The 25575-nt window shown below is 36.2% G+C and overlaps 2 protein-coding genes across 3 annotated transcripts in view; both read left to right on the top strand.

Moving 5' to 3' along the window:
* The first annotated feature begins 11864 nt into the window (after positions 1 to 11864).
* LOC117151316 (mitochondrial import inner membrane translocase subunit Tim17-A-like) lies at positions 11865 to 13567 on the top strand. Its single transcript, XM_033319242.1, has 3 exons — positions 11865 to 12214; positions 12800 to 13085; positions 13368 to 13567. The coding sequence occupies exons 1-3, from the start codon at positions 12122 to 12124 to the stop codon at positions 13565 to 13567; spliced, it is 579 nt and encodes a 192-aa protein (XP_033175133.1). The 5' UTR covers positions 11865 to 12121.
* Positions 13568 to 23018: 9451 nt separating this feature from the next.
* Positions 23019 to 25575, top strand: part of LOC117151314 (SKI family transcriptional corepressor 2) — a 28810-nt gene continuing 26253 nt past the window's right edge. For both annotated transcript variants that reach the window (XM_033319235.1, XM_033319234.1), the window contains exon 1: positions 23019 to 23463. The gene's annotated coding sequence lies outside the window, so the exon portion shown is untranslated. The remainder of the gene's footprint in view (positions 23464 to 25575) is intronic.

Raw genomic sequence — 25575 nt, 5'->3', positions numbered from 1 at the left:
GAGACGAGACGATGTGTTTTGAGTAGCAAAGGACCCAAGTATGGGGTAAGTATACTTCCGGTTATTACACTGTCCTCCTTTGTTCCTTATTACATACCGCCGTTCTGACTGGTGACACTCTTGACACGAAATTCACTCAAGACAGCCGTCAAGATTTATTTGATATTATTATGGTCCAAAACAAAGAAAGAATTTCAACAGGAACCACGCATATTATTTCATTGATAAAGTCGTAAGTTGGAATAATGTCTTGTTAATGATAAAAGAAGGAAGAAAGAAACTATAATTAGCTTTGTAGCGGCATGATTAATTCATGTAATAGATATTGTAGCCAGTACTGTACCATGAATATTTTACACATTTTAGCGCACTGTACGCGTTCCCTGCAATTTTGCGATTTAAAATTTTTCATAAATTCGTAAAAATCCGCGGTCTAGTTACGATATATTGTGCGGATGAGCAACGAAGTTTTGTTGTACGATTATGTCGTGGGAAAGGTTTCGGTTTGGATGAAATTATGTGAGTGACTGGTATTGTGATAGATTTTTACTATACAAGGAATGTAGGTTGTAGCATGAAACTAATGTACGATGTGATTCTATCGTTATTGCGAATTAAAGAAAACTACAGGTGTAAAACAAATATAATTGCTTCAACTAAGTTCATAAAAATATGAATTTGTATAAATTTCCACAGTCTGATTATAATTTTCGACTTGTCGAAATTTGTCAACTTTCTACATTTGCTATGAAAAACTACCGAATATTATCGTAATTATAATCAGCTACATAAAATTGTAATAAATGTTTTTATATGGTTCTTAAAACTGTAGTAGAAACTAAGGTAGTTTCTAAACCAAGAACATTTCTTATAGGTACGGAAGTACCTACCTGTTCAGAAACACTTTCTTCCTTTCACACGTTGTTACTTCCGTTCCTTTAGAACGGATCTGAACACGTAACATTCTTTACTTATGTATTAATCTTCATACTCAACTAGGGAGTGTTTCATTACATAATTCTTACTAATGGCAAAGGTACTTTGTTTCTTTCCTCCGTAATTGTAACAAAAAGTCGAGTCTGTAAGTAATCACTCGAAGTTGATTTTGCTGCGTAATATTGTAATAATATATTTGCACCATGTAATATTAATGTAAATTAACAAATGAATTGCGAAAATATTAAATAATAAATAGTAATAATTATAGTAAATAAGCTGTTGCGAATGAGTATATGACGACTGCAATGTAGTCTTCTATTTTTGTTATTTCATGTTCATTACGAAGACATTTGATAAATACAATTATGATTACATAATTTGTTTCGTACCTAAGTGAAAAACTGATAGATCTAGAATTTGATGAATACGATTACGTATGTGTTTCCCATACTTAATGTTAGTTAAAATTTGGTGGGTATCACTTTTGGAATATAATATAAAGCGAAGAATCTATTTGGATGATAACTTTTCACACCACTGTACGTAGAGATAACAACGATTCCATATTATATGAAATGTATTCGTATATTTATGATTGCTGAATATCCGAGAGGGTACCTACTTGTATACCGTGACGAACAAATTTTAATCAATTCCCGTATTTCCAGCAGAGAAATCATTGCTTCATAACTTCGACCAAACTTCCAACTTCCAAATCACCTATTTAGTCACTGTGTTAGGTACCTAATTCAAAAAGGGGAGGGCCACTTTTCAGAATTCCCTCCACTTACCCGTAGCAACGAACACGGTCCCTCATTCACAGAGTCTTTTTCGTCTTTACATACGAACGCTACAACAAAAGACACAGAACTAGAGAGAGAGAGAGAGAGAGAGAAAGAAAAAGAGAGAGAGGCGCAGAAAGAGAGAGAAAAATGAACCGGTACGCGCATTTATATGGAGGCGCCGCCCTGCAACTATTTGTAAGCATCCGCCATGCTGGTTTCATATCTGCCGTTTCGGCTTGCACAAAAACACTATTTTTCACGAGCGGCCCAGCTGCAATATGGCGCGTTTACAGAACACGCTGACACGGCGTGCATCGACTCCGATTGCAATTGTTGCGTTTCATTGCAAATAACAGTTTCGCGCCCCTCCGCGACCCTCGTTTCACCCTTCTGCCCCCTTCACTGCCCCCTACCTCTTCATGATTCGTTGATATCGCCCCTACTACTGTCGCGTTCCCGCGTTCTTCCGTTTCCATGTATCGTCCACGGAAATACCGACTCGTGTCAATTGGAAGCAGCATATGCATCGAATGAAATCGGAATTTAACGAAGAATGGTCATTCGTTCAAACAGCGAACTGTCACCGTTTACCTTCGCGACAAAACCTACTTCACGAAAGGAAGAATTTGTTAACAAATCCAACATCCCATTTATCTCATCCCGATGTTCCAGTAACTCTATATTAGGACCGATCAGATACGGTTGTGAAATAGGAGTCATTCAAGTGTCCTTATTGCTATTTTCGCGGCAAAAAAACTCGTTCGGATAAAATCTCAAGGCAGTAGCCAAGGAAACAGTATCATTTGTCGTGAAGAAAGCAACGGTGGCCACACGAAACCTGCTGTCAAAACACAATAAAACGAGAGACGATCCACGAAAGAAGATCGCCGCTCGATTTTTGCCCTTGCTTCAGCTCCAACTCGCGCGATACGTATGTGAACAATTCTTATGCGCGCGCGCGCGTGTATGTGTTAGCTAAGTGTAGATATAGCAAGCATCGGCTGAATGTATATAGATACCGGTCCATTGTGTAGCGTGGCTAAAATGCTCTTCTCGCGGCGAATAATGGCGATAATTGTGACGAAATGGAGCGTCATTGTGGGAAAAAAGGTACTGTAACGATCGAGGCCGGGTAAGTGGCAGATGTATGGCGCTCGATTGACAGCTTCTCCCATTTCTTTCCTCGCGGTTGTTGCCGATTCGTGTTCTTCCTTTAATTTATTTTTTCCCCATGGAGTATATTGGTACTTTTCTAGACAGAGCATATTAGGGCGATATTTAAGTAAGCATTCTTTCGATAAGTATTTCTACTTATTTCGAAATAAGCGTATGTTGGAACTATTGCAAATCAGATACGAATAACATAATACAGAATACAAATATTAAAAAGGTTCAAACATTGAGCTCACGAAAATTTCGGCATAAAATTACATTAGACATTACGAAGCTTTCTTTTCCTTAATAAAACTAAAAGCGAATAAATTGTGTAACATTTTAATAATATGTACCTTGATGCGTCAGAAAATTTCGTAATCTAATGTCTTTGTTGTAATATTTTATATTTCAAGGATGTATTTAACTGACTGCATAAGAATGTCGTTCTCCTTTATAGTGCTATAATACAAGTATCATAAATACCTATTTTTCTCTTCATCTTGGACAATTTCCAAATAAATCACACAATTATATCATTTAAAATCTGGAATATAATGGAACACGATTTGGGACAATGAATTTTATCGTTCGATAGTGAGCTATTTGTAACTTCGTTAAACCACGTAAGTCGTTAATCTCTGCTTTGCCAATACTCTAGGTATGTAATCCAGGGGCAGAACAGATAGATACTGAGTAACTTCGATGGCAAGGTTAATAAATGTCGTGGTAGAGAGGCGACCAAGCAACTTCGAGGCATGGGCGGTCGAGTTTCGTGTAGCCGGACTGCACAAGGTATCTGTTAGTTTTGATGCTTCAAAATACACTCCTAATCGGTTTTCAAACTCCGTCTAAACGCTCGCGAAAACGTAGGATCCGATAAACCAAACTTGAAGATTTCCAGGCAACGGAAACGAGCTTTTGAAATCGTTGAGAATCCAAATAACAACGCGTGAATTAAATTCAATACATAGTATCGTACTTAGAATTGAAAGTATAGTTAGTGTATTATTCTAACTAAACTACGAATTTTTACTACGAATTCGTGTTTCTGTGAATAAAAGAAATGGAATGTAAATAATACTAAACTTTAAATAGTTTACATACCATTGCGATACCAGTCAGATTGGCTAACAGAACGCATCAAACTCACGAAACAGTTATATGTATTTGTTGGAAAATTAGAAAATATTATAGATGAATTATGTTTTCATGATTCGTTCAACTTGATATTTTCTACGGTAAAGCAAGTATACCAGCAATTTTATTAAAAAGTGTTTGTTCAAAGTTTCACTAAAAACGGGAGATGTTCTAGCACTTTTGAATGTCTCGAGGCAAGCAGATATTTCACAAAGCTATACTAGGTACAACTTCCTCCTTAAACTCCCATTTTCCATCTCATCCTCCTCGCAACCCATTCAATTCTCCCGAACAATATTCCAATTCCCTTTAACGTCTTATAACTACAGATATTATTTCCCATACAACCACCATCCTCCCTTCGCATAATTAACTTCACCTCCTCTCACATCCTCCATTCCGTTGAAAATCCTACTCTGAACCAAATCGAGCGACACCAGCAACATTTCTGCGGCTGCACGCGTGCTCAGACACGGCTCAGGAGTAGCACCACGCATCCATTAAATTCACTCCAGCACACCACGCAAAGAGAAAGAGCATTTAACAACGGTGCTTTATGCATATTCTAACGAGCTTGCAATCAACTGGTACTAAACATTAGCAGGGCTTCTGGCCTCGTCCCCCGTGACGCCCTTTATAACGAGAGAGAGAGAGAGAGAGCCATCCTAGAAAATGAAGAACCATATAGAGAATACAGGATGTTTCAGTATTGATGATACAGATATAAGACAGGGGTAGTTCTATATAAAAGGTAAGTCGAAGATGTAGAATAGTTTTTTTCACTTGACGTTTCGTTTTCGAGAAAATCAAGTTTGAAAGCATACTTAGACTCGACTAGTTCCGGACTGGATAGAAATGAATAATTGAGAAGAGGTTACTCTTCCGGTGAAAGTAAGTCTAACAAGGTAGAATCAAACGTTTCATAGGACGCTTCGTTTACGAAGAGAATGAAATTTGAAAATTAATCAGGTATAATTCTGTGTCAATTCTTAGCTAAACACGTCCAAACTCTATTATCTTGAAAATGAAGCCCCAAACGGGAGAATGTTACTCCACGTTTTTCGCCTATTTTGGCATTTAGAACAACCTCCTGCCAATTAGTCAAATTTACTCAATTTTCAGCCTCGCGGCACAGGGCAGGTGAACTTTACATTTACATATACATTTACATTGCACACATACCCATACAACGATCCGTTCGTCTCTCTTGTCTTTCCGCACCTAACAAGCTCTCGTCGATTATGCACTATTACCCATATCCAAATTCCCTTGCACTAAATAAATTTTCAAATTCGATTTTCTCGACAACGAAGCACCGTATGAAGAAATTGTATTCTATGTCTTCGGTGTATTTCTTCACGTTGAGTTGGCCCCTTGTCGATTCTACGACGATTACTGGAACACCCTGTGTACCGAAGAGAAAAGGAAGAGAGAAAACGGTACAAGAGGCGAAGAGAAACACGATAGAATCTTGTGGAGAAGAGAGAAGGTCCATTAGCTTTGACGCTGGCTCTCAAAGGGATGCTACCGTTTTAGTGACGTGTACCATCCTGTTTCCTAAGCATCCCTTTTACATTGCGCGACGTTATTGCACCGAGATAGGAAAATATCGTTTCAGGGAACGCTGCGCTCGCTGTCTCGCTCTCTGCTTAAATATTCATAATTTATAAACTCTATCGTGCTAGTCCCGTCGGGGGCTTCCCTGTTTCCCAGCATGAGATTTCACGAGATTCTTGGATCTTCTTTCGGGGATAATGTAGGTAAATGGTTATGTGGCAAATTGTGACAAGTTGTATGGGAGTTTAATGGATTTTGAAGTGTTTTACCCGTAACACGTTATATCTAATGTATACGTGGTATATATATGGGTGTGTGTGTTACATGCTATATTATACATATATCAACCGCGGATTTTTATGCATTTAGAGAAAATTTGGAGGTAGAAAAATGCACATGTTGTGCAAAGATACATCAAATATTTGAAGTATAGTACCGTTTATAGGACTTAGCACGTGAAATAATGCCTTACACAACTTAAAAATATGAATTTACATAAATCTGTAATCTAATTATACACATCGGAACGTATCTGCCGCTTTGTAACGAATCCTTCTATAATATCATTTTTAATTTCTGCAGCCCAACCCAATCTCCGAAAGAAATTTCATCTGTTAAAATCCTTTAACCCTTCAACGATCAATACAGATATTTACCAAACATCTTGAAGAAAGCGAAACTGCCAGCACGTGTACTCGAAAAATCCCGAAAGAAACGCTATTAACATCGATTAGTAGTTCGTTTTCAAGGCGTGAAACTGTCGAGAGTGAAGCACTCGAGAACACGGAGTACCCTCGAGAAGGCGATGACGCGCGCAACGATGAAATAACGAATCGCCACTTGAAAGCGGAAGCGAAGGAAGAAGGGAATCGCTCCACGGGATGCCATTTCTGTTTACATCTGTGGCCTTTCGAGATTTAACGAGACGTGATAGACGTGATAGAGTTTTCGAGGGTGAATGCTTCAAGGAAAGAATAAAGTTTCTGGTCAAATTTAAACGTTACACTCAAAATATTTGGAAAATGATTATTTAATGATATGGAGAAAGCCTTCTCAAACTTTGCAAAATTCGAAAATTATTATTTCAAATTACGATAATACGTGAAGGTTTTCGCTATCAAGTCAATCGATAGAGGTATCCTATATAAAATTGCACGCTCTCAGTCGAATCACACACAAGAGGAGTGTCATAACCATCTTTCGCCGACCAAATTACGAAGATAAAAGAGTAAAATTTTCATAATCAGTCGTATTGTTGCCTCTGTAACATCCTTACAGTGACAATTCGAACAACGCGTTTTTCAAATTATCCCACTTTCTGAATCGAACGTCGGATAAACATAAATATGTATAAAGTTTCGAAAGTATTCTATATATGAAAACTATTTCTCAAATACAGCACTGTCAGAGGTGAAAATGCACGATACAAGTGTTGATGGCTTCCACAGTTCACCAGGCTGCACATAGTACTATACCAACATTACAATTCAAAGACCGCTTCCTCGACAATCAGCCCAACGCCATAGAACTCAAACGTTCGAAGAGGCCACAAAAGTATGGCAAATTCGAGAGTCATCGGAACGCGTGCAGCGCAAATTAAGTATCGGGCCACAGGCCCTTTGTGGTTCGAAAAGGAGGCGCGTAAGGGACACGGGCGAAGAGAATGGAGGGGAAGGACAGAAGAAGGTGGCCGGTTCCTCTTTTCACGCGGCAACTCCACGCCCATCGTTTCACGCGACAATGGTCAGTGTCCCGCGACAAAGGCTAAACACCCAAAATATTGCCGAAAATCCTACTATTCCCTCCGATGAACATTGCCATACTAACAGAAAGAGTAGACGGGTGCAGCGGTCCGGCTAAATATCTCGAAATTTAATCTGTTCCCCTTCCTCTAATCCTGTTACACGGCCAAGCGGTCACGTTTCAGTGGACATCATCGACAACGAAATCAAGAAGGTTCGAGAGATCTCGAGGACTTCCGCTTGGGCTCTGGCGCGCTCCCGCGCGAAAATTTTGATTTAAACGTGGTCAGAGGTGTTGGTTTGCCCCCCTTTTTGGATTTTAACTGATTCAAATTTTAAGTTTCTCGGATCAGCGGAAACAAAGCGTAAAAAGGGTTCCAAAAAACTTCATCGATCGTTAATAACATAAATAAAATTTGTTCCTTCTTATTTGCAAATTTAATATGATTAGCTCGCGGATGTTTATACATTTCTGGAAAACTAAAAGGTGCGAAATTATATAGAATATTGCAAGTACAGCGACAAGCGTAATATTTGAAGGCTTAAGTTTGTATAAAAACGTGCGTTATCTAAGAAATGGTTAAAACCATCGTACGATATCTTCCACATACTAATTCTAAATAACCACGCAACAAAATCTCTTATTAAATTGAAAAAATTCTCCTAGTAGCGTGCAATCCTAGCAATTTCTAATTATCCCGAAATTATTTCCAAGACTATCCGCAAGAAACTAATACTCATCTGTAGAGTAGCAATCATTTTCAATTTGAAGACGACGGTAATTTGCTTTCATTTCCAAGCATGACACATTCATCTTTACATGAGGTTGTTGCTCCGCAGAGGAAACCCATAACCATCCACAACTAATTTTAAAAAAAGCCAGCGACCATTTAGCGACTACTTTTCACTGTGTCGAAATGTTTGTCAATAGTAATTTATTGCAAAATACGTACAAAAAGGCTACAGCGAATCATTAAGTTTCTCTTTTGAATTCGTTTTTAGTTTACGCTCATTTCGAAGAAATTTAATAGATATAATATTGATTACGCAATTTGTTTCATAAAAAAGAAAAATTTACTTTATAGACTTAGAACCTTAAGCAACACAGTTTTGTACTTAGCTTCCATATTATCTTCATTTCAAATAAAATGTGCGTAGCCCTGATTCTGTGAAACGAAGAGCTGCTTATTCGAAAGAATCATGACACCGTCGGCGTAGATACACGTTATTATTAGTGGACCAGGCCCAAGAACACAATGGCATTCAGAACGATCTGAAACATAGACAGGGTTGTGGACGGCTGTTGCAACAAGTCGAGTGTTTTCCTAGGTTCTCTAAATACGGACCATAGCAGAGGCTTCAGTTAGTGAACCGTGTCAACGTACATAGCCAAAGTCTGTAGAAAATAACAATTTCATGGCCCGCCACGAGCTTCACGTAACATTGTTAAAAATAATGCTAATTAACAATCGTTTTTTAAAGATGTAGGTCGTTAAAAATAAACGATATCAATTGACAGTCACTCTCGAAATAGAGCCTGTTCGAAGTAATATTAATCTCAAGACACGAATTATTTCTACTAACAGCGTTTGATAACAGAACTCGACATATTATTACAGTCGACATAAATACTAGGATGGACGATTAGCTATCAAAAAGATCGATGCAAGGGATTTGAAAAAATCACGGTTCTTTCCGATCGACAATCAGGAATACAAGATCAAAGCCACTCTACCGTCATGGTTAACGTCCAAATGTCGCCAACGTCAGCGAAGTTTCGAATGAATATTTTAGGGTAACCGCTGTCGATGGGATCCCGTTGATGTTGCAACCCTCCCGATGTTGTTCCCGCAAAGAGCATTTGTGTAATCTATCAGTACGTCCAGGAGTTTCGGGGATGAAACCCCTTTGTCGTTCGTGCGAGGTGCTTAAGCGGTTGGTTAAGTTAGAAATGGGGTGCCGTGTCTCCACACACGTAAATCACGAAGCGAATTATTGTTTCACATGATTTCCCATCGATTCCTTAATTAAACGTCTCTCTGTTATGTTATAATTAATATCACAATATTAATATTTACGGTAAAACCTTTAAATCTTATGTCAAGATCTTTATCACGGAGAGTCTAGAGCACAGAACAGAATTATATTTTAGTAATCAAACGTAAATTATTACAATCATCGATAATGTAACGATACTATTTATAGGATTGATATAGGTCTCAGTAAAAAAAGTTTGCGTTTTCTATTATTCTCGATATCTTCATCGATAACCTCGTTGCTCGTCCACACAAATCCACCAGTCATTTAATCGCTAATACTTCATGTTATACCTAATACTTCAATCTCATATTCCATTACAAAGAATACTATGCGTGGTTTGGCCGCACCCCGCGATACGACCGTTTACACGTACATATTTAACGTTACGTCGCGACTCGTCACAAGGACCCCTTTCAGTTTCCATTATGGAGAACGATTAACAAAACAGGGGATCCCCTTTGTTGCCGACTCCGGCCACGGAGACAACCACCACGCCACGCGACAGCTGTCCGATAATATCGATGTCTCTCGATCTTGATATCCCGATGTCTACTGCAAATTATTATTCCTTATTGTCATATAGATTCCTTTGTTCGTTATCCCTTATAGATTCTTATTGTTAGCTTCATCCTTTTTCGGAATTCGTTGGTTGTTTCGCGATTTTTCATTTCTGTTGTGAAATGGAATATTCTTATATTCGTTTGCACATAAGAATTTGTATACTTTTGTACGAAAAGTATTGAAACTGAACTAGGAATTTTTATAAAAAGAACAGTAGATAGTACTAGTATGTATAGCGATCGGATAACAGGATGCGTGTAATATTTACGTTTTTCTCGCAAAAGATAAGAAAAAGAAAAATAAACGAAAGTAAGTGAATTGAAATATTTGTATAAATTTATCTTATTACATAGAAATAATTCGAAAATGCATTTCTATGCGAGCATTCCGATGCAAAGTTATGATTGAAGAGCAGCGGTACAAATGACGTCAAAATACGAAAAATTCGTGGAAACAGTTGGCATGTGAAGGTTGGTGGTAAGGTGCTTATGCTCTTCAGGTTGGTGTTTCGTACAAAAGTGTAGGGTAGGTAGACTTTACGCAGAAGCGGATTGGATTAGGATTTGGCAGAAAGGGTAGCAGAGGAGGAGGTCGAACCCAATTTGCATGCCATAAACCACGTCGGCTCGTGAGATTCAATTTGAAAAAGAGTAGCGGAAAGCCTGGCCATGCACGCGCACATGTACTGCGTTTTCCTTCTTCGGACAATCCTTATTCTATATATCTACTTGAAATTGTAGCGAAATTTTGAATTGTGAAACGATTAAATTAATTGGGTGTTTCAAATAGATAAGTTTTGCGTATGTACTGTATGTATATGTACTATGCTTTTTTCACGTATCTTCAGATAATTTTAAATGATCTTCTTCGGTCTTTACCGAAATTAAAACGAATTAATTGTTGGTCAATATTAACTATAGCTCATACATATCTCGTTTTATCGTTGAAAGAGAAAGTCCAGTCAAATTACGTTAATAAGTTAAGGACAATATTACGAGTCAAGAATAATTATTTACGAAAGCAACTGGAGGGAAGCGACACCGAAAAGAATACTTATACGTACAGATGTACGAACATGTGTTTCGCGGCGTTAAATACGCGGTAACACTCGATGGATTTATTCAGTCTGTCATTGGACCCCGTGGCGACATGAAACTGCACACTTATTTCTCGTGTTACACCCACGTACCATTGGGTAATCATCGTATAATAGCCGAATAATCATTTGTACGAGAAGGGTCGCCACGATGAACGCTAGTCGGATAAATAAGAACCGAGGCCGGAGGCTAAGAGACCAATATGGCCACCTTAAACGCGCAACCCCGAGTGTCTAACCCCACTGAGATGTTTATTATTCACTTAGGATGCTCACGTATTATTTGTTCCCTGCTGAGCTTTTACCAAACTTAACCCCTTCGTTGAGAAAGCCAAGTTCTACCGAACAAGTGTTACGTGAAAATATTATGGCTCATAAAAGTATTTGGGCACTTGTTATCAGATAGCGGATTTTTACGCATTTGTACTTAATGTTGCAGGAATACATAGAATATGCAAAACTATATAAAACATTCAAAGTATAGGTAACGCTTGTTATAACGTTTAATGGATAAAACAAATTTCATCTGCTTATCATGGGAAGTTTTACGATGACTACAAAAGATGTCGACACGTCGTTGTATTTATTGTAACATTTACGTACTAATTAATTAGGTCGAAGTATATTAAATTCCATATTGTTTGGTAGAACTTTCATATAACAAAGAAAGATTTTATGAAAATGAAATATAGGACCTGATGCTGTCTACGTATCTTCAACTCTACATTAACATGTATATAATATTAATATATAATATAATAATATTATTATTATCATTATTATTATATTAATATTATATATATATATGTATATGCAAATTAATAGCCGGTAGAAATCGATAACATTCATTAATAGTTTCAAGTGATTTACGATAGTAGCCTAACTTCACGATAATCTTGTAAAAATATTTTACAATTATATTAATACTCTTTTTACAACCATTATAAGAAGACTTGTGAATAGACTTTGATTTATAATACGTAGCGTTACAGACGTAATCAAGGTAAAACCATGAGCGATAAATTTATGAAGAAATATTGTTAAGAATAGTACTGATCGGTTATGCTTACCATTATTGTCTCAAAGACAACTTGTAAGTAATTGACAACATGGAATATAATCGTGAACCGTGTCCCTGGAGAATAGTGGACGATTGCGGAGGTGCCTTCACCATGGGCGCCATTTGTGGCACACTTTTTCAAGTAAGTCATTTATACATATACAGTTGCTCACTGACTATTTGAACGCTTACCACAGGATTCTTGTGTGTGTATATTATGCGTGTGGTATATAATATATCCTGAAATTTCATTAACAGTATTATGAGTCATTACTGACGTGATTATTAGCAGAATTTAAAACCAGTTTGAAAATGTAATGTAAAAATGAATGAAAATATATTTAAGGACAGTAGAAAAGAAAAGAAAGAAAAGGTAAAAGAGGAATTATAAAACATTACAAACACGAAAGAGGAGGAGGGATAACGCAATGCTTTTTTGTTTATATTTTCCTTGTCTTTCGCTCCATTTGATGAAATTCTAAAAATATAAACTACACATTTCTAGATACAAGTATACTATTATTTTCGTTTAAAGAATCAAAGCACGCATCGATTAATCTATACAAAACCTTGTATAAATCTATTTAAAAGAATAACTGCAACCTTAAAATCTTTAAAGCGCGGTCGCTTCTAGAATGGATATATGTGTTACTTTTGTTCATTTAATTTTGTCCAATGATGCATGCAGTATACCAACTGAGAGCTAATCATTTTTCTCTTCAAGCAGAGCGCCATCGGTTTCCGAAACGCACCATCGGGATTCCAACGACGTCTCCACGGCGGCCTAACGACAGTAAAAAACCGTGTTCCTCAAATCTCCGGCAACTTTGCTGTTTGGGGCGGCCTTTTCTCTGCTATCGAGTGCACCTTGATCCGCTGTCGTCGTAAAGAAGACCCGTGGAATTCCATATTAAGCGGAGCGCTGACTGGAGGCGTTTTAGCCGCAAGAACCGGATTTGTATCGATGATAGGCAGCGCTACCGTTGGTGGCATCTTCTTAGCTCTCGTTGAAGGCAAGCATCGCAATCATTATAATCTAAATTAGCCATTAACGGTCGAAAATTACCGTAGTGGGAACATCACACTTATACCGTAGAGAAAGAAACACTCCGCTCGAAAGAAATACAAAGTATTTCATTTTCATTTCTATCTATCTATCATCTTTACGGTAGCTTAGCCGATATTCTGCCACTTAAACCGCTATTTTCCATTTAAACGAAAATTGACATTTATTCGATGATGTTCTCGTAAAAATTGTAAAAATAATCGTTACGTTTTATCTCTGATTCCGAAAGGATTCGGAATAATGGCGACGCGACTTCACGCAGATTCTTTCGCTCAACACATGCAGATGTACGAAATGGAGAATCTTCCGGAGTTCACCGGACTTGCGCCGAAAGCGAGGATAAGTTTCACTGGCGCGCCGATTAACGTGGATGTGCCGATGCAGATGAATGGTAATAGCGTGGAGGTTGATATGATCAAAGGTAGATGAGAACTTTTCTTAAGCTTCTTTATTTTCTATTGTATTTTTTAAGAGTGTTTTTAGAGGTTTGGCAGTGAGGTATAGTGGTTATGTATTTGTACAAATTGTATTTGCATCTTGCGAAAGAAATTCTTTGTGATTTTCGAAGCGTTTACAGCGGCGAGGAATATTTCGTTTAAGTTTTAACGCGGGAAATTTTGTTAGAAAGTAAGTTTTGTGAGAAACGATTTATATAGTTTTTAGAAGAAATTACTCATCCATTATCTGCGCGTGGCTGCTAAAAGTATGTGATATTTGTTTGTAACTGTATCTAGATTTTTATCTATTGTTATGTAATAAACTATTGAAGCAACTATAAAGTATTTTCTATTATAAAGTATTAGTGGCCAATTAAAAATATCAGCTAAAATTTCAACACGAGACAGCTTTAAATACAAACTCCAAAAATCTCTGTTCCCATCTTCCCACTCGAAAGAAACAAACCAGCGTCATTCTCTCTACCTTACACCTATTTGATTAAAGAACGAGCGTAGATTCCCAGATCGGCCGCGATAATCCAATTCCGAATTATCCATGGCTCGAATAGGGCAGCTTTCACGCGCGTGCACCGATGCATCGCGATCGTCATCCAGTTGAACACGCTACAATAACGATCGACGAAATTTCATATTGTTCGATGCTCGCCCCGTATAAATACCCAACCATGAGAGGACCTAACCTAACTCCTGGATTGAGGACCCTTTTTCAAAGGCGTGAAAAATCGTTCAAAAGCATAGGAGTGGCCTTTGGTCGTTTTGAGTACTTTTGAAAAAGACTACTTATATCGCTTAAACTGGCCTCGACCGAAACACACAGTTTTGAGTTGCTTCGAAAAAGACTGTTTAACAACGAACGCGTGTACGGGACCCTTTTCAAGCAAAATTTCTCAGTGAACGGTCGCTGACTATGCTGACTCAATCGAAAAAGGGTTGGAAGGATCGGTTGAGCCTCTGGTAATCCATGGCTTACACGAGCTTGAGTGTAAATATTGATTCCAATCGGTGTCGACGACAATGGGGCTGGAAGAGGCATCGTTCAGAACGGTTTATGATAGTCGAAGAGCGAGCCGCTGTCAAAACAGTCATTACCACCTTGCAATAAACGATCTAGACCTTTTCCGATTTATCTTACCAGATCTGTATTCATTGATGGCAAAGAAGAGATGTCGAAGATAATGTAGTAATGTAGACAATTACAAGGAACGCACAGTTCTGATTGGTCTTTCTTTCTACAAATGGATATAACACACTTGTTTCAAAATTCGAAAAACATATTTCTCAGGTTATCGTTATGAGAATGTGTAGAAACATTCCTCTAGCAATGATGGAATTGTTATTCCTTTACCTTGTTAATTCGGCCGGTAAAAGGTGGTTATGATACTGTTCCTGATTCGAGAAACACTGTCAAATTTTGTGTCAAATATGCAATCAGCGTAAAGAGAACACAGAAAAAATATGTACAATATTTTTAAAAACATTTATTTTGTACTTTTATTAACCCCTAATGCGTTCATTCTTAACAAACTTCATAATTAGGAAATTAAGTGTGTATTATTGTAGATACATCTCTTGACCAAGTACTAAGAACAAATCACTTACATCTTATGGTACTTATCGACTGAGCTCGATAAAGCATAAAAGTCTACGAATGTAAAATAATTTTTTTTTAATTCAATTTATTTAAAATATCGTTAAATTGTAAAATATAAAATAAATGTAATTGATGTGTTTAATTTGTGAGTACAAATGTATTATGCAAATGTCACCATTAAGTTACCGTTAGATACAATAGATATTTACCAATATGCGATAAACTAGCTTCTGGTACTTACCGACCAAACAGGTATCACCATTAACAAAATTAGTCAATGTTTTGACTGTACAGCACAACTTAACTATTTAATTATAAATTTATAATATTCACGCTAATAATTTATAACACTTAAGCCATTAATTTATAAAGTTTAAATAATCAATTTATAACATCTATACTATTAATTTATAACAATTAAGCTATTAACTGATAATTCGTCGTGGGACGCCGTGTAATATTGTAAGAATATCGTGGGTTGCATACCATACAAGACTTTAGTTTTAATTCAAACCACTAAATCGGTAATGTCGCATTTGACATAAAAACGGTAAGAGAGTCAGGTAATCCCTAAAATGTTGGGGGCGAAAGAGCATTACATGTCGCTCCTATTTTGTTCTTAATCAGTGGCACTAATTTACGTATCATTTTTTTTAAATTGACTGATCACAAACGAAATCTGAATTATCTACACTCAATCAATAAGACGCATTTTTTCCTTCGGTCGATAAATTCAGAAGTATTATATACAACTATTGGTAAATTATCTTGTATCAGCAATAAATTAAATATGTATCATATTCAAATTATCAACATCATTGCTAGTTGCTCTCGTCTTAAACGGTAGGTAACTCCATAACATGAAAATGTATCATCTCATGACAAAGAATTTTGTAAAAAAAGGACAGGAGGCCATCGCATCAATATCAATCAATTTGAGACAATGAAAGAAAAACTCTGCAGCGTCATATTGATTAGAAGTTAACGAAGAGCTTCATATATTTAATTTCTAAATATTATGTGTATCGAAAATTACACCATATCTTATTTTTAATAAAACGAATGTTTCTGAGAAGCGTTTGTAAAGTATAATTTATATTTCAAAATCTGTTTCAATATAACGTAGAGAAAAACATTTTTTTTATATTAAATATTTCTATCAATTTTCATATCTAATATAATACTCTATAAATAAATTTTTGCATTTATGACAAAAAAAATAAAAATTTTTTAATTCCACAAATTAATATTATTCTAATGACAAATAATACACATCAATTTATATATGTCACATACTAAAAAAAAAATAAAAAAAAATAAAAAGATATTAAGCAAATTCAAAGAATCCAAAGAGCATTAACAAAATATTCAAAGAAACCTATAATACATATGTATTGTAGAAGAAAATAACAAATTCCCCTGACAGGCATATTTATTTGATATTTCTCCGAAAACGTGTATAAATGAGCGCATAATAAAGCCATTATTGAGACGTTTATGTCCATGCCTCAACTCGACACGTTTTCGAGACGTCGTCGAAAACGGATCGAACAAAAGCCTGGCTCAATCTCTTTATACTTATGCCAGGACACGTGCCCCACATAATTTACCACCGATGGTTATATTCTATTGTACACGATACCTATTATAGCCTTTACGAGCAACCACGAACAAAACCTTGAAATAGTAAATACCTAGCCTAGTTGCGGCTAACTATTTTCCCAAACTCTCCTTCTATCCTATATTATTTTCAGGTATGATAAAACGTACACGTAGCAAATGCAATTACAGTATTTATTAAATTATTATGAATTTTAACGTACTCTATTATTATATTTAGCTTAATGATTGTTATGAATGATTAAATGAGAACATGAATGAACTTACGTCAATTGTCGTGTAGAGATGTTATATCAGTGATGACCACACTATGGCCTTCACATGAAATTACTTTTTACAAAATTTGGTATGCATTAGATCAGATCAATAGCACAGTATCACGCAGTTTAAACTACGTAACTTAATTCTTTGTTATCATACTGCAAAGATATTACTCGTTTCTACTCGCAAATTCACAAATCTTCTACTAATAAATAATTTAAAAAGCTATTATTATCATAATAGATACAAATAAAAGAAGTTCATTTCTAATAGCTCTAATTTCTCAGAGATTTTTTTTTAATATACCAAATTAGCGATGAGTCTTTTTTCTCTAGAAAGAGACATTGAAGTACTTGTATGTGAAAATATGTGATTAATTTAAAAGATATTTTTAGTTTTTCTATTGTGCTTTCTTCGTGTTTCATACAATACTACGTTTTAAAAAATTTAGATTGAAATATAAGTAAAATTTAAATTACTAAAAGTAAATATTAATGTTAAATGCGAAGTCTTCTCTTTTCTCTTCTATAGAATATTATTACCTCCATTTTATATTTTTTTTGGTGTACTTTTCCTTAAATTTTATTACATACTTTTCGAACAACCTAATACATATCCTATACTTTTTTCTTTAATATTCTTTAATCGAAATGAAACAGGTTTTCTATATAAATAGCTTTTTTAACAGGCCCGAAAAGGAAGAAACCTGCTGTACGGATATAAAATTCATATTTTAAGAAGAAGGAAATGTTTGCAGTGATTCGCTAGTCGACGGTTGATTCGCACGCGTGGAAAACGTTTAAAACGAGATCAGAAGTTTGTTTACGATCGTTTGAGTGGCGAGCTCTCTTGAGGTTCGAGTGTTCATAGGGTGGAAAGGGTCATCGTGTATTTTGCCACGTTGTAAGGGGTTGCGAAAGGAACAGGGTTTGTTGGCACAGTTAACACTTAACCGAGGGTTGCCTCCCTGTGTTCTCCTATTACGCACCTTTCCGAATTGGATATTTTGAAATTACGCAATTATACGCAACCTAACCATAATTAGTAAACTGCTAATAGTTTAAATTAGTCAAAATATTAACACTCACATTATTTATTAGTGCCATTTAAGTCAGATTTACATAGATATTATTTGAAATATCTATTATGTGCAACGACCTTTGTACACATTCATATTTTCATGAACACAACTAAAGAAGTTGGAATCCAGGAAGGCGAGTTAATTAGTCGCCAGAATTATCAATTTCTTGGATTAGTTTAACTTGGACATCTTTTTGACTCCAATAACCGTACTCTACTCTGTACGATATAACAAACTTTTACCGCTATCAATATTAGTATAAAAAAAAGAACAGAACTTATAAAGAACTTCTATCTATCAAAAAATGTAAAAAGAAAGATAAGACAAAGAAAGTATCATCTTGTAAACCCTAATCATTATATGCAATCTGGCCCACGGAAGAGAGAGAAATTCGCGATCGTGGAAACAGACGAATAATCGCGAATCGATTTCAGAGGAGGAAGAGTGCTGACCACGATGATACCTTATACGATTGCTTCGGAATTGTTTCAGATTGCTATTCGAGCAGCAAACACGTTCAGTTCAGACAAGCAGGTTTGGCTTTCAAGCTCGAAGGGTAGTTTCATTGGGAAGGAACGGAAGGGGGTTATAATCTGTATTATCCGTGGACTATTAGTGTCGAGAGGATCGGGGGTGCGCGGATTACACTTATTACAGTAGATACGCCGAATAACATTATGCATAACGCTTTGCGCGCAACGAACCTCTGCTGTCTCCCCTTTAATTAAAATCTCGCTTCCTGTTAAGACGTATTCTATCGTATGCTGTAGACCTTTCGCGTTAGTTCCACGTTGCAGAGATTCCTCTCTATTTTCTCGACCTCGTGGATTTCTTGGATTTGGCTTTTTCGATTTGTAAGATGGAAATATATGAATATGCGAGAGGCATTTTTTATCTTGCGGAGATATACCTTAATCAGGGATATTTAAATCTTTAAGAATAAGGTAACAAAATGATAATTAATAAAGATCGAACTGTGTCAGACAATTACATACAAGCGGAAAGGAGGTGATTCTAGGCGAGAAAAGAAGTCGAAAATATAGAATAAAAATTTTTCGTTTGAGGCTTTGTTTTCGAGAAAATCGACTTTGAATTTTCGCTCAGTACGCGTGCACTTTATCACGTCTCATTATAACGGATCTCACTGTAGATTTTAAAAAAAAATTTAAAAAAAAATTTTTTAAATTTTTATTCTACATTTTCGACTTCTTTTTTCGCGTAGAATCACCCCCTTTCCGCTTGTACCACCAGTTACCAACCACCCTGTATAATTTATACTTTTACTTTATATTATATTCATATTATATATAATATATATTTTTATTTATATATTGTGTATATATATATATATATATATATAATTTATAACGGTTATATGGCAAATTTCAAGAGTTGCAGAATTGGCATCCTGATTCAAATGATTTTGGTCAGGAATGACTTAAAAATCGCTAAAATTTTGTCTGTTACTGGTAGCCGTTATGAATGACAGAAATTACTTTAACCACGGGTAACGGCTATCGGCGGTCGAAAAATTCTTCATTTCCATCGATAATGGAATTAAATAGAAATTAATTTTTGTTCAATAACTTTTTGCGAAAAAATTTAAAAAATAACTATTGTTCTTAGTTTCTGATTACAAGCGAAAGTGAAGAAATCAAAGAGAATGCAAGGGATTTCGCGGATAAATCGATCAATTGGCGGTAATAGGATTCTTCAGGGGCGTGACAGTGGACGTGGGAGACACCCTTGCCTCCTCTAGTCGTGTAACAACTGTTGGACTATTAAACTAATTGACTGTGCAGTATGCCAGCGTGCCCGCAGCGATACTTGCACGGTTACACGATTGAAATGGTGTCTCTAGTCGTCGACGTTTCCCATATGTAACAAGGCGTTTTGACTATGAAACCTGCGTGTCTCGTGACGTCGTACAACCCTCGTGCAGAAATTAGCCACGCATCGTCGCCTCCGAACAAACGATCTTGAAATCGAAACTCGTTATGCTAATGCCGTATCGCAAGTACGACATACAAGTAGACGAGAACAAAATTGTGAATGACGTAGCTTTACTATATTTTTAGAGTCATCTTTTTAAAGATCTTAGACTTTCGAAGAGTTTATCGGAGAAAAATGCAGACTTTTGTTTTTTAACGCAGAGACGGTGATTTTGTAATCTTGATATTTATTCGTTTCTCTTTCTTTTTCCTTTTGCTTATTTGTAATATTTTTAATATCGATTAATGATCAATTAATTTGACTTCTGGGACGCTCAAATATAGAAACTTTATAATTTCGAAACTTTTCTTTCGTCGACCCTTAGATCGTGAAATATTCAAATTTTTGTCAATATTCATCTCGAAACTAAAGCAAGATTTTAACATAAAATGTCAAAAGAGGGTTAATCGCTCAATTATAGGTACAAATATCTTTCACAGACGATGAAATTATACCGAATTAATCTTCTGTTTTGTGAAACATAGATACTTACTGGTAAACGTGTAGAGGCTAGTCTACCACAAACTAGGTCCCGGACAAAAGAAGATGGAACGGTTAACTGTAGCCCTTGGTGGCCTATCGGTACTGAAAGGATCGCTTTGATGAGGCTGTGTGTCGGGTATTAAAGCCAGCTTCTTGTACCAGCTAAACGTGCGGCTGATTTGTACGAGACACGAGGCTTTCAGAGGGTTTCACGATACCGATCAAATCCGGCTGGATGCTGTTAAAAACCAATCGCGATACCGAAGATAAGTGGTAGTCGTGAGTAATTCGCTGTTGCTCGGATACGTTTTTAAGGATACAAAGCGTTAATGGTGGTTTATGGTCTGCACTGTTGGTGCGTAATTATAGCTACACGTTTGATTTGCCACTGTACTTTCCTTTTTCCATTATTTAAAACCGTAGGAATCGTTTTCACGGGTTATTAGCGACCTAAGAGAATGAAAATTTATGATTGTAGAGTGGTAGATTACGAATTTGTATGAAAATGCGAAAATCCATAGAACGAATGTGTTGTGCAAAAATATATAAAATATCTAAAGTATGAGAAAATGTTTGCATAGATGCCCAGCTTGTGTCCCGATTTTCCTACACTTATCCAACATTTACCTTATTTAATGCAAGTATACACATTTTTCGCACACGTGATAAAAGCATTTAAACGATCAATTAGCCCCAATATTAATAACTCTCAGTATCCAGTCCATCTTTAGCATTTATTATATGCTATCTATACCGCATATCAATTTTTCACCTAATACAACTTCTATATACATGTTCAGACTGGCTTCAAATTTTACTAATGCAATCATGACAGTCGCGTCTCGTTATAATGCTAATGAAATTTCAAAATGTTCCACGTAATACGCACAGTGCACACATTACAGTTTTCCGTGATAAGTTTACGAATACTTTATCGAACCACTGTATAAGTAGGTATTAAAAACTGAATAAAAAGAAAAACAAGAATCACGGAAAAGAATAGAAAAAAGGTCAGTGCGCATCTTTGCGAGTAACTGGCGTGATCCCTCTAACGAAATATCGTTTAACGAACCGCAAAGAGGCTGGTGCAGTTTATACCCCAGTTGGTCATTAGAATTTTTCCTACCCCTACGTGTAATAAATATTGTTGCGGACCCCTGCCAATTATATTATTCTTTCTCGCTCTGACACGCGTCCTTTCACGCTCGACACGCCTAGAAAGAGAGACGAGAGCGACGATGTACGAACATAAGGTCGCGTCTCAGTTTCACATCCCCCTTGGTTTCTCTCAACCAGCCCTGTGCATTCGAGTGTCCTGAAATCCGTGACTGCATTATTTTATTAATGTCACCAGTGACGTTACGGTGAACACACTGGGTATAGTCGATGGTTAAAAAATGATATTCCGTTATGATTGCTCCGACTAAGCGTGAAAGGTTGCTCGTGCTCTGTATACGGGCATCTGAGAGCAGCAAGAGAAATACGATTTTCGTATTTATTTTTTGAAGATAGACTTTTACGCAATTAAACCATGGATATTTACATAATTCCATATTTTAATAGACATGCATTGAATATTATAACGAGTATTTTATTTTAGATATTTCACATATTTTTGTATATTTTCTGCTTTTAAATTTCTTACCGCGGCCAGTAATGTGAGTCGGTTTAATGCGAGTTTATACTTCTATGAAGTTAGTTAAAAAACCGTAACCCAAGTATAAAATTGCTTTACATATTAGATATTACAACGAGCACTGTATTTTAGGTATTTTACATACACACTTTCGTATACTACATGTATATACTGCGTATTTTTGCGTTTTAAATGCTACTCATAAATGTATAAACGTTTGCAGTTTAATAATCACAAAACCAAATTTTTTCAAAATTATAACTCTTGCAAAAAATCAGAAAAACCATTCCAACACAAATCTCGTTTGATCATTTTTAAAAAGAATTTATCATTTTGGAAAACACCGTCTCCTTGAGTGCACGTTTATCGTGTCTCCCTCACTCATTCAGGAGTCCTTTCTGTGTGCGTGGCTCGAGTTCGAGTATGATCATAATGTTCGGTAAGTACGTGTTTGTAGTTACCCCTGAGGCGAGCCAGCCACCCCCGTCGGCCAAGTTACCCCAAGCTCCGCCTTCATCCCCGTTATCGTCGCTATGGGGTTGGTTGTTACGCGACGAGCTCATTCGGGGGCGGTTCTTCGCTACCCTCTTCTATCTCTGTCTTTTACGTTCAACCAACCCTTGTATCTTTCTCCCCTTTTCCCTACGTGCGACGAAGGAACGAGTTACAGCGAAGGAAAGAGACGACGAGAACGTTTCGGAAAGTGTAGCGAAACGTTGGACGCGGCCAGTCGCTCGTAGTCATCCCTAACGCGCTCCTTGATCTTCCGCGTCCGTTCCACTTTTTCGTGGGATCTCCGTTTCTTCGTGGTTCAGCGAGGTGAAAAGAGGAATATTTTCAACAGATCGAATTATTACAGGAACGAACCTAGGAAATTTTCGTGGTGATCCCTAAAGCCTTCTTCGATCTTCCGCGACGTTGCGTTTTATCGTGGAACTTATATTCCCTTATGGTTTGACGAGCTGGTCAGAAACATATTAGTAGATTTAGTTACTATGAAGAAACACATATCAGTAAGTTAGAAATTGTTATGTAGATTCGTGTGAACGCGACATTTCCAAATACAACGATTTGACAAATTGGAAGAGAGAGAAATAGGAAAAGAGGGTTGATTTTTGATTGCGGGATTTTCGTGGCCGGATTATACGTGACCCAGGATCAGTGATCGACGAAGGAGGAGATTTAGAAGGCTTGATTAAACAGGTATTTCTTTAATTGATTGAGTTTTTAGTGGACACAAGTATATGTTAATAGACTGCAGATTTTCATACGCTTATGAGAAATATAATTCTATTATTTTCCTTGCGTGATCTTTTTATTATTAAAAGAATGTCTCTGGTTTCAAAAAAATATAATAGAATCATTATTGATGTTGATTGATATTGATGATGAGAAATTCTTTTAGTTACTGACACAAGAGTGCGATTGGAATAGGAAAATTCGCGGACCACTGTAAAATTAAAAGTTCAGTAGTGCACAGAATGCACATAGAATGCAAAAATGTATAAAATCCAAACTGGGATATTCGTTACGATATTTGACAACTGAAATAAGTCTATTTTAAATTCATAAAAATTTAAATTTGCATGAATATCCGCATTTTATATATGGGAGATTGGTGATAGTGTGGAAGGAGTTGATTGTACAGAACTCAAGTGTGAGATGCACGTGTTTTGAATGGAGTTTCGTTGGGTTGATTTGTATTTGGCTCGGTTTTGTTACGATTTGTGGATATTTGTCGGTTTTGACAGAGTGAGTCGATTAGTTAACGAAAATTATCAAATTTTTCTCAAATTACAAAACGGGAAACTAAAAACTAAAAACTAAAACCGGTTAGCTTTGGTTTATTTAATAATTTTTATATTCGCAAACCTCGCGTGCTTCCTATAACGATTTTTGCAAATCAATTTAGTTAAATTCCTACAAAACCCACAAAAAAAATATTTTTCACAAATGTGAAGAATATTTGACTATTTCCTTTAGAACTAATTAAGTCAAATTCTTCCAAAGTTTGGTAAAACGTGTACCTTTTCTATGACTTTTAGAGAAGTCTAATTAAATTGATTTACTAAAATTGTCATAAGAAACAGGTGAGATACATACGTTTGGAAATGTGGAAATGATTAACCAAACCAAAGCTGTCGGGTTTTAGTTTCTCCTTTTTCGCAATTATTCAAAATATGTAAATGCTGTTGGCAAAACTAATATCAACACCTATGGCGATTAAATATGATTTGTATTTCAAACTATTTTATTTTCATTATATTTTGGATACTTTTTATAAATTGAAAGTAAAAAGATTGTACCTTCTGACATTCAATACTTTCAAACTAAATCAAAAACATCATTAACACAAAATATGAAAAATCAAAATCTCATTCACGGTATAAACACTATTTATCAAATATAATACTGGTAATCGTTAAATAAGACTCAACTCAAAGGATACTCAAAGCACTATAAAAATCTGCAGTTGAATATTTTCAAGGCCGTTTTTGAATAAATTGATACCAACTATGCGTTATTGTAAAATTTCGATCTTTTTGTTTTCCTTTAACAACAGTTCTAACCAACTCAAAGAATACGCAAAGCGTTATAAAAATCTGTAGCCTGACACTTCACGGCTGTTTCTAAGTAAATTGATAGCCGATTCACGAGTCGGGGGTAAACTGGTCCCGCGGGACATCGAGGGCTTACATCCAGCAGAAAGGGGGCTTGGTTTCCCCGTAGTACGTTGCATAGTCAAGCAAACACCATAAACTGTTTGCCCAGAGATTAGCCGTGCATCGCTTTGGATTTAACTCGCGAAAGATCTTGAAAACAACAACCTGTTTTAGAGGGTCCGAATTAATATTAGTCGAACGCCTTCGGGGCTCAGGTGACCCAGGGAAAAAGTTTCGCCAATATTACAAGCATCTGGGAGCAATTTCACGAGTTACTAAAGTTCCGCCGTGTTCCAGTAATTTTTCGCTTGGCTACTCGTAAACGATTGCTTCTTTTTTCGTCGAGACATCGAACCATCTGCATCGTCGAGAAATATGTCCGCCATCTTCTCGTGTGCATACCAATCATGCTTTTCGTTCGATTTATATACGAACAGCAAATACAGGAAAGAACATAATAAGTTCACCTTTTATGATTCTTTTGAACTTTAACTAAGATAATTACTTGTTAGGGTCATAAATCTTCTAAAAATAAACGATAAATCTATCAAATTTTACGTACCAAGATATAGTTATATAATTTTCAGATATCAGGGATATATTTAATATAACGTCTTTATAGCATTTTTATGGATAAAAGATAATGCACTAA

This window comes from Bombus impatiens, unplaced genomic scaffold, assembly GCF_000188095.3.
Source record: "Bombus impatiens unplaced genomic scaffold, BIMP_2.2 scf_0142, whole genome shotgun sequence".
NCBI lineage: Eukaryota > Metazoa > Arthropoda > Insecta > Hymenoptera > Apidae > Bombus > Bombus impatiens.
This window is presented reverse-complemented; position numbering and strand designations above follow the sequence as displayed.

Bases quoted from the DNA above. Each gene is read 5' to 3' on its own strand.
- LOC117151316 (XM_033319242.1), top strand. From the start codon at position 12,122: ATGGAATATAATCGTGAACCGTGTCCCTGGAGAATAGTGGACGATTGC. The intron at 12,215-12,799 runs GTAAGTCATTTA...CTCTTCAAGCAG, and splicing joins TTTGTGGCACACTTTTTCAA to AGCGCCATCGGTTTCCGAAA. The intron at 13,086-13,367 runs GCAAGCATCGCA...TGATTCCGAAAG, and splicing joins CTTCTTAGCTCTCGTTGAAG to GATTCGGAATAATGGCGACG.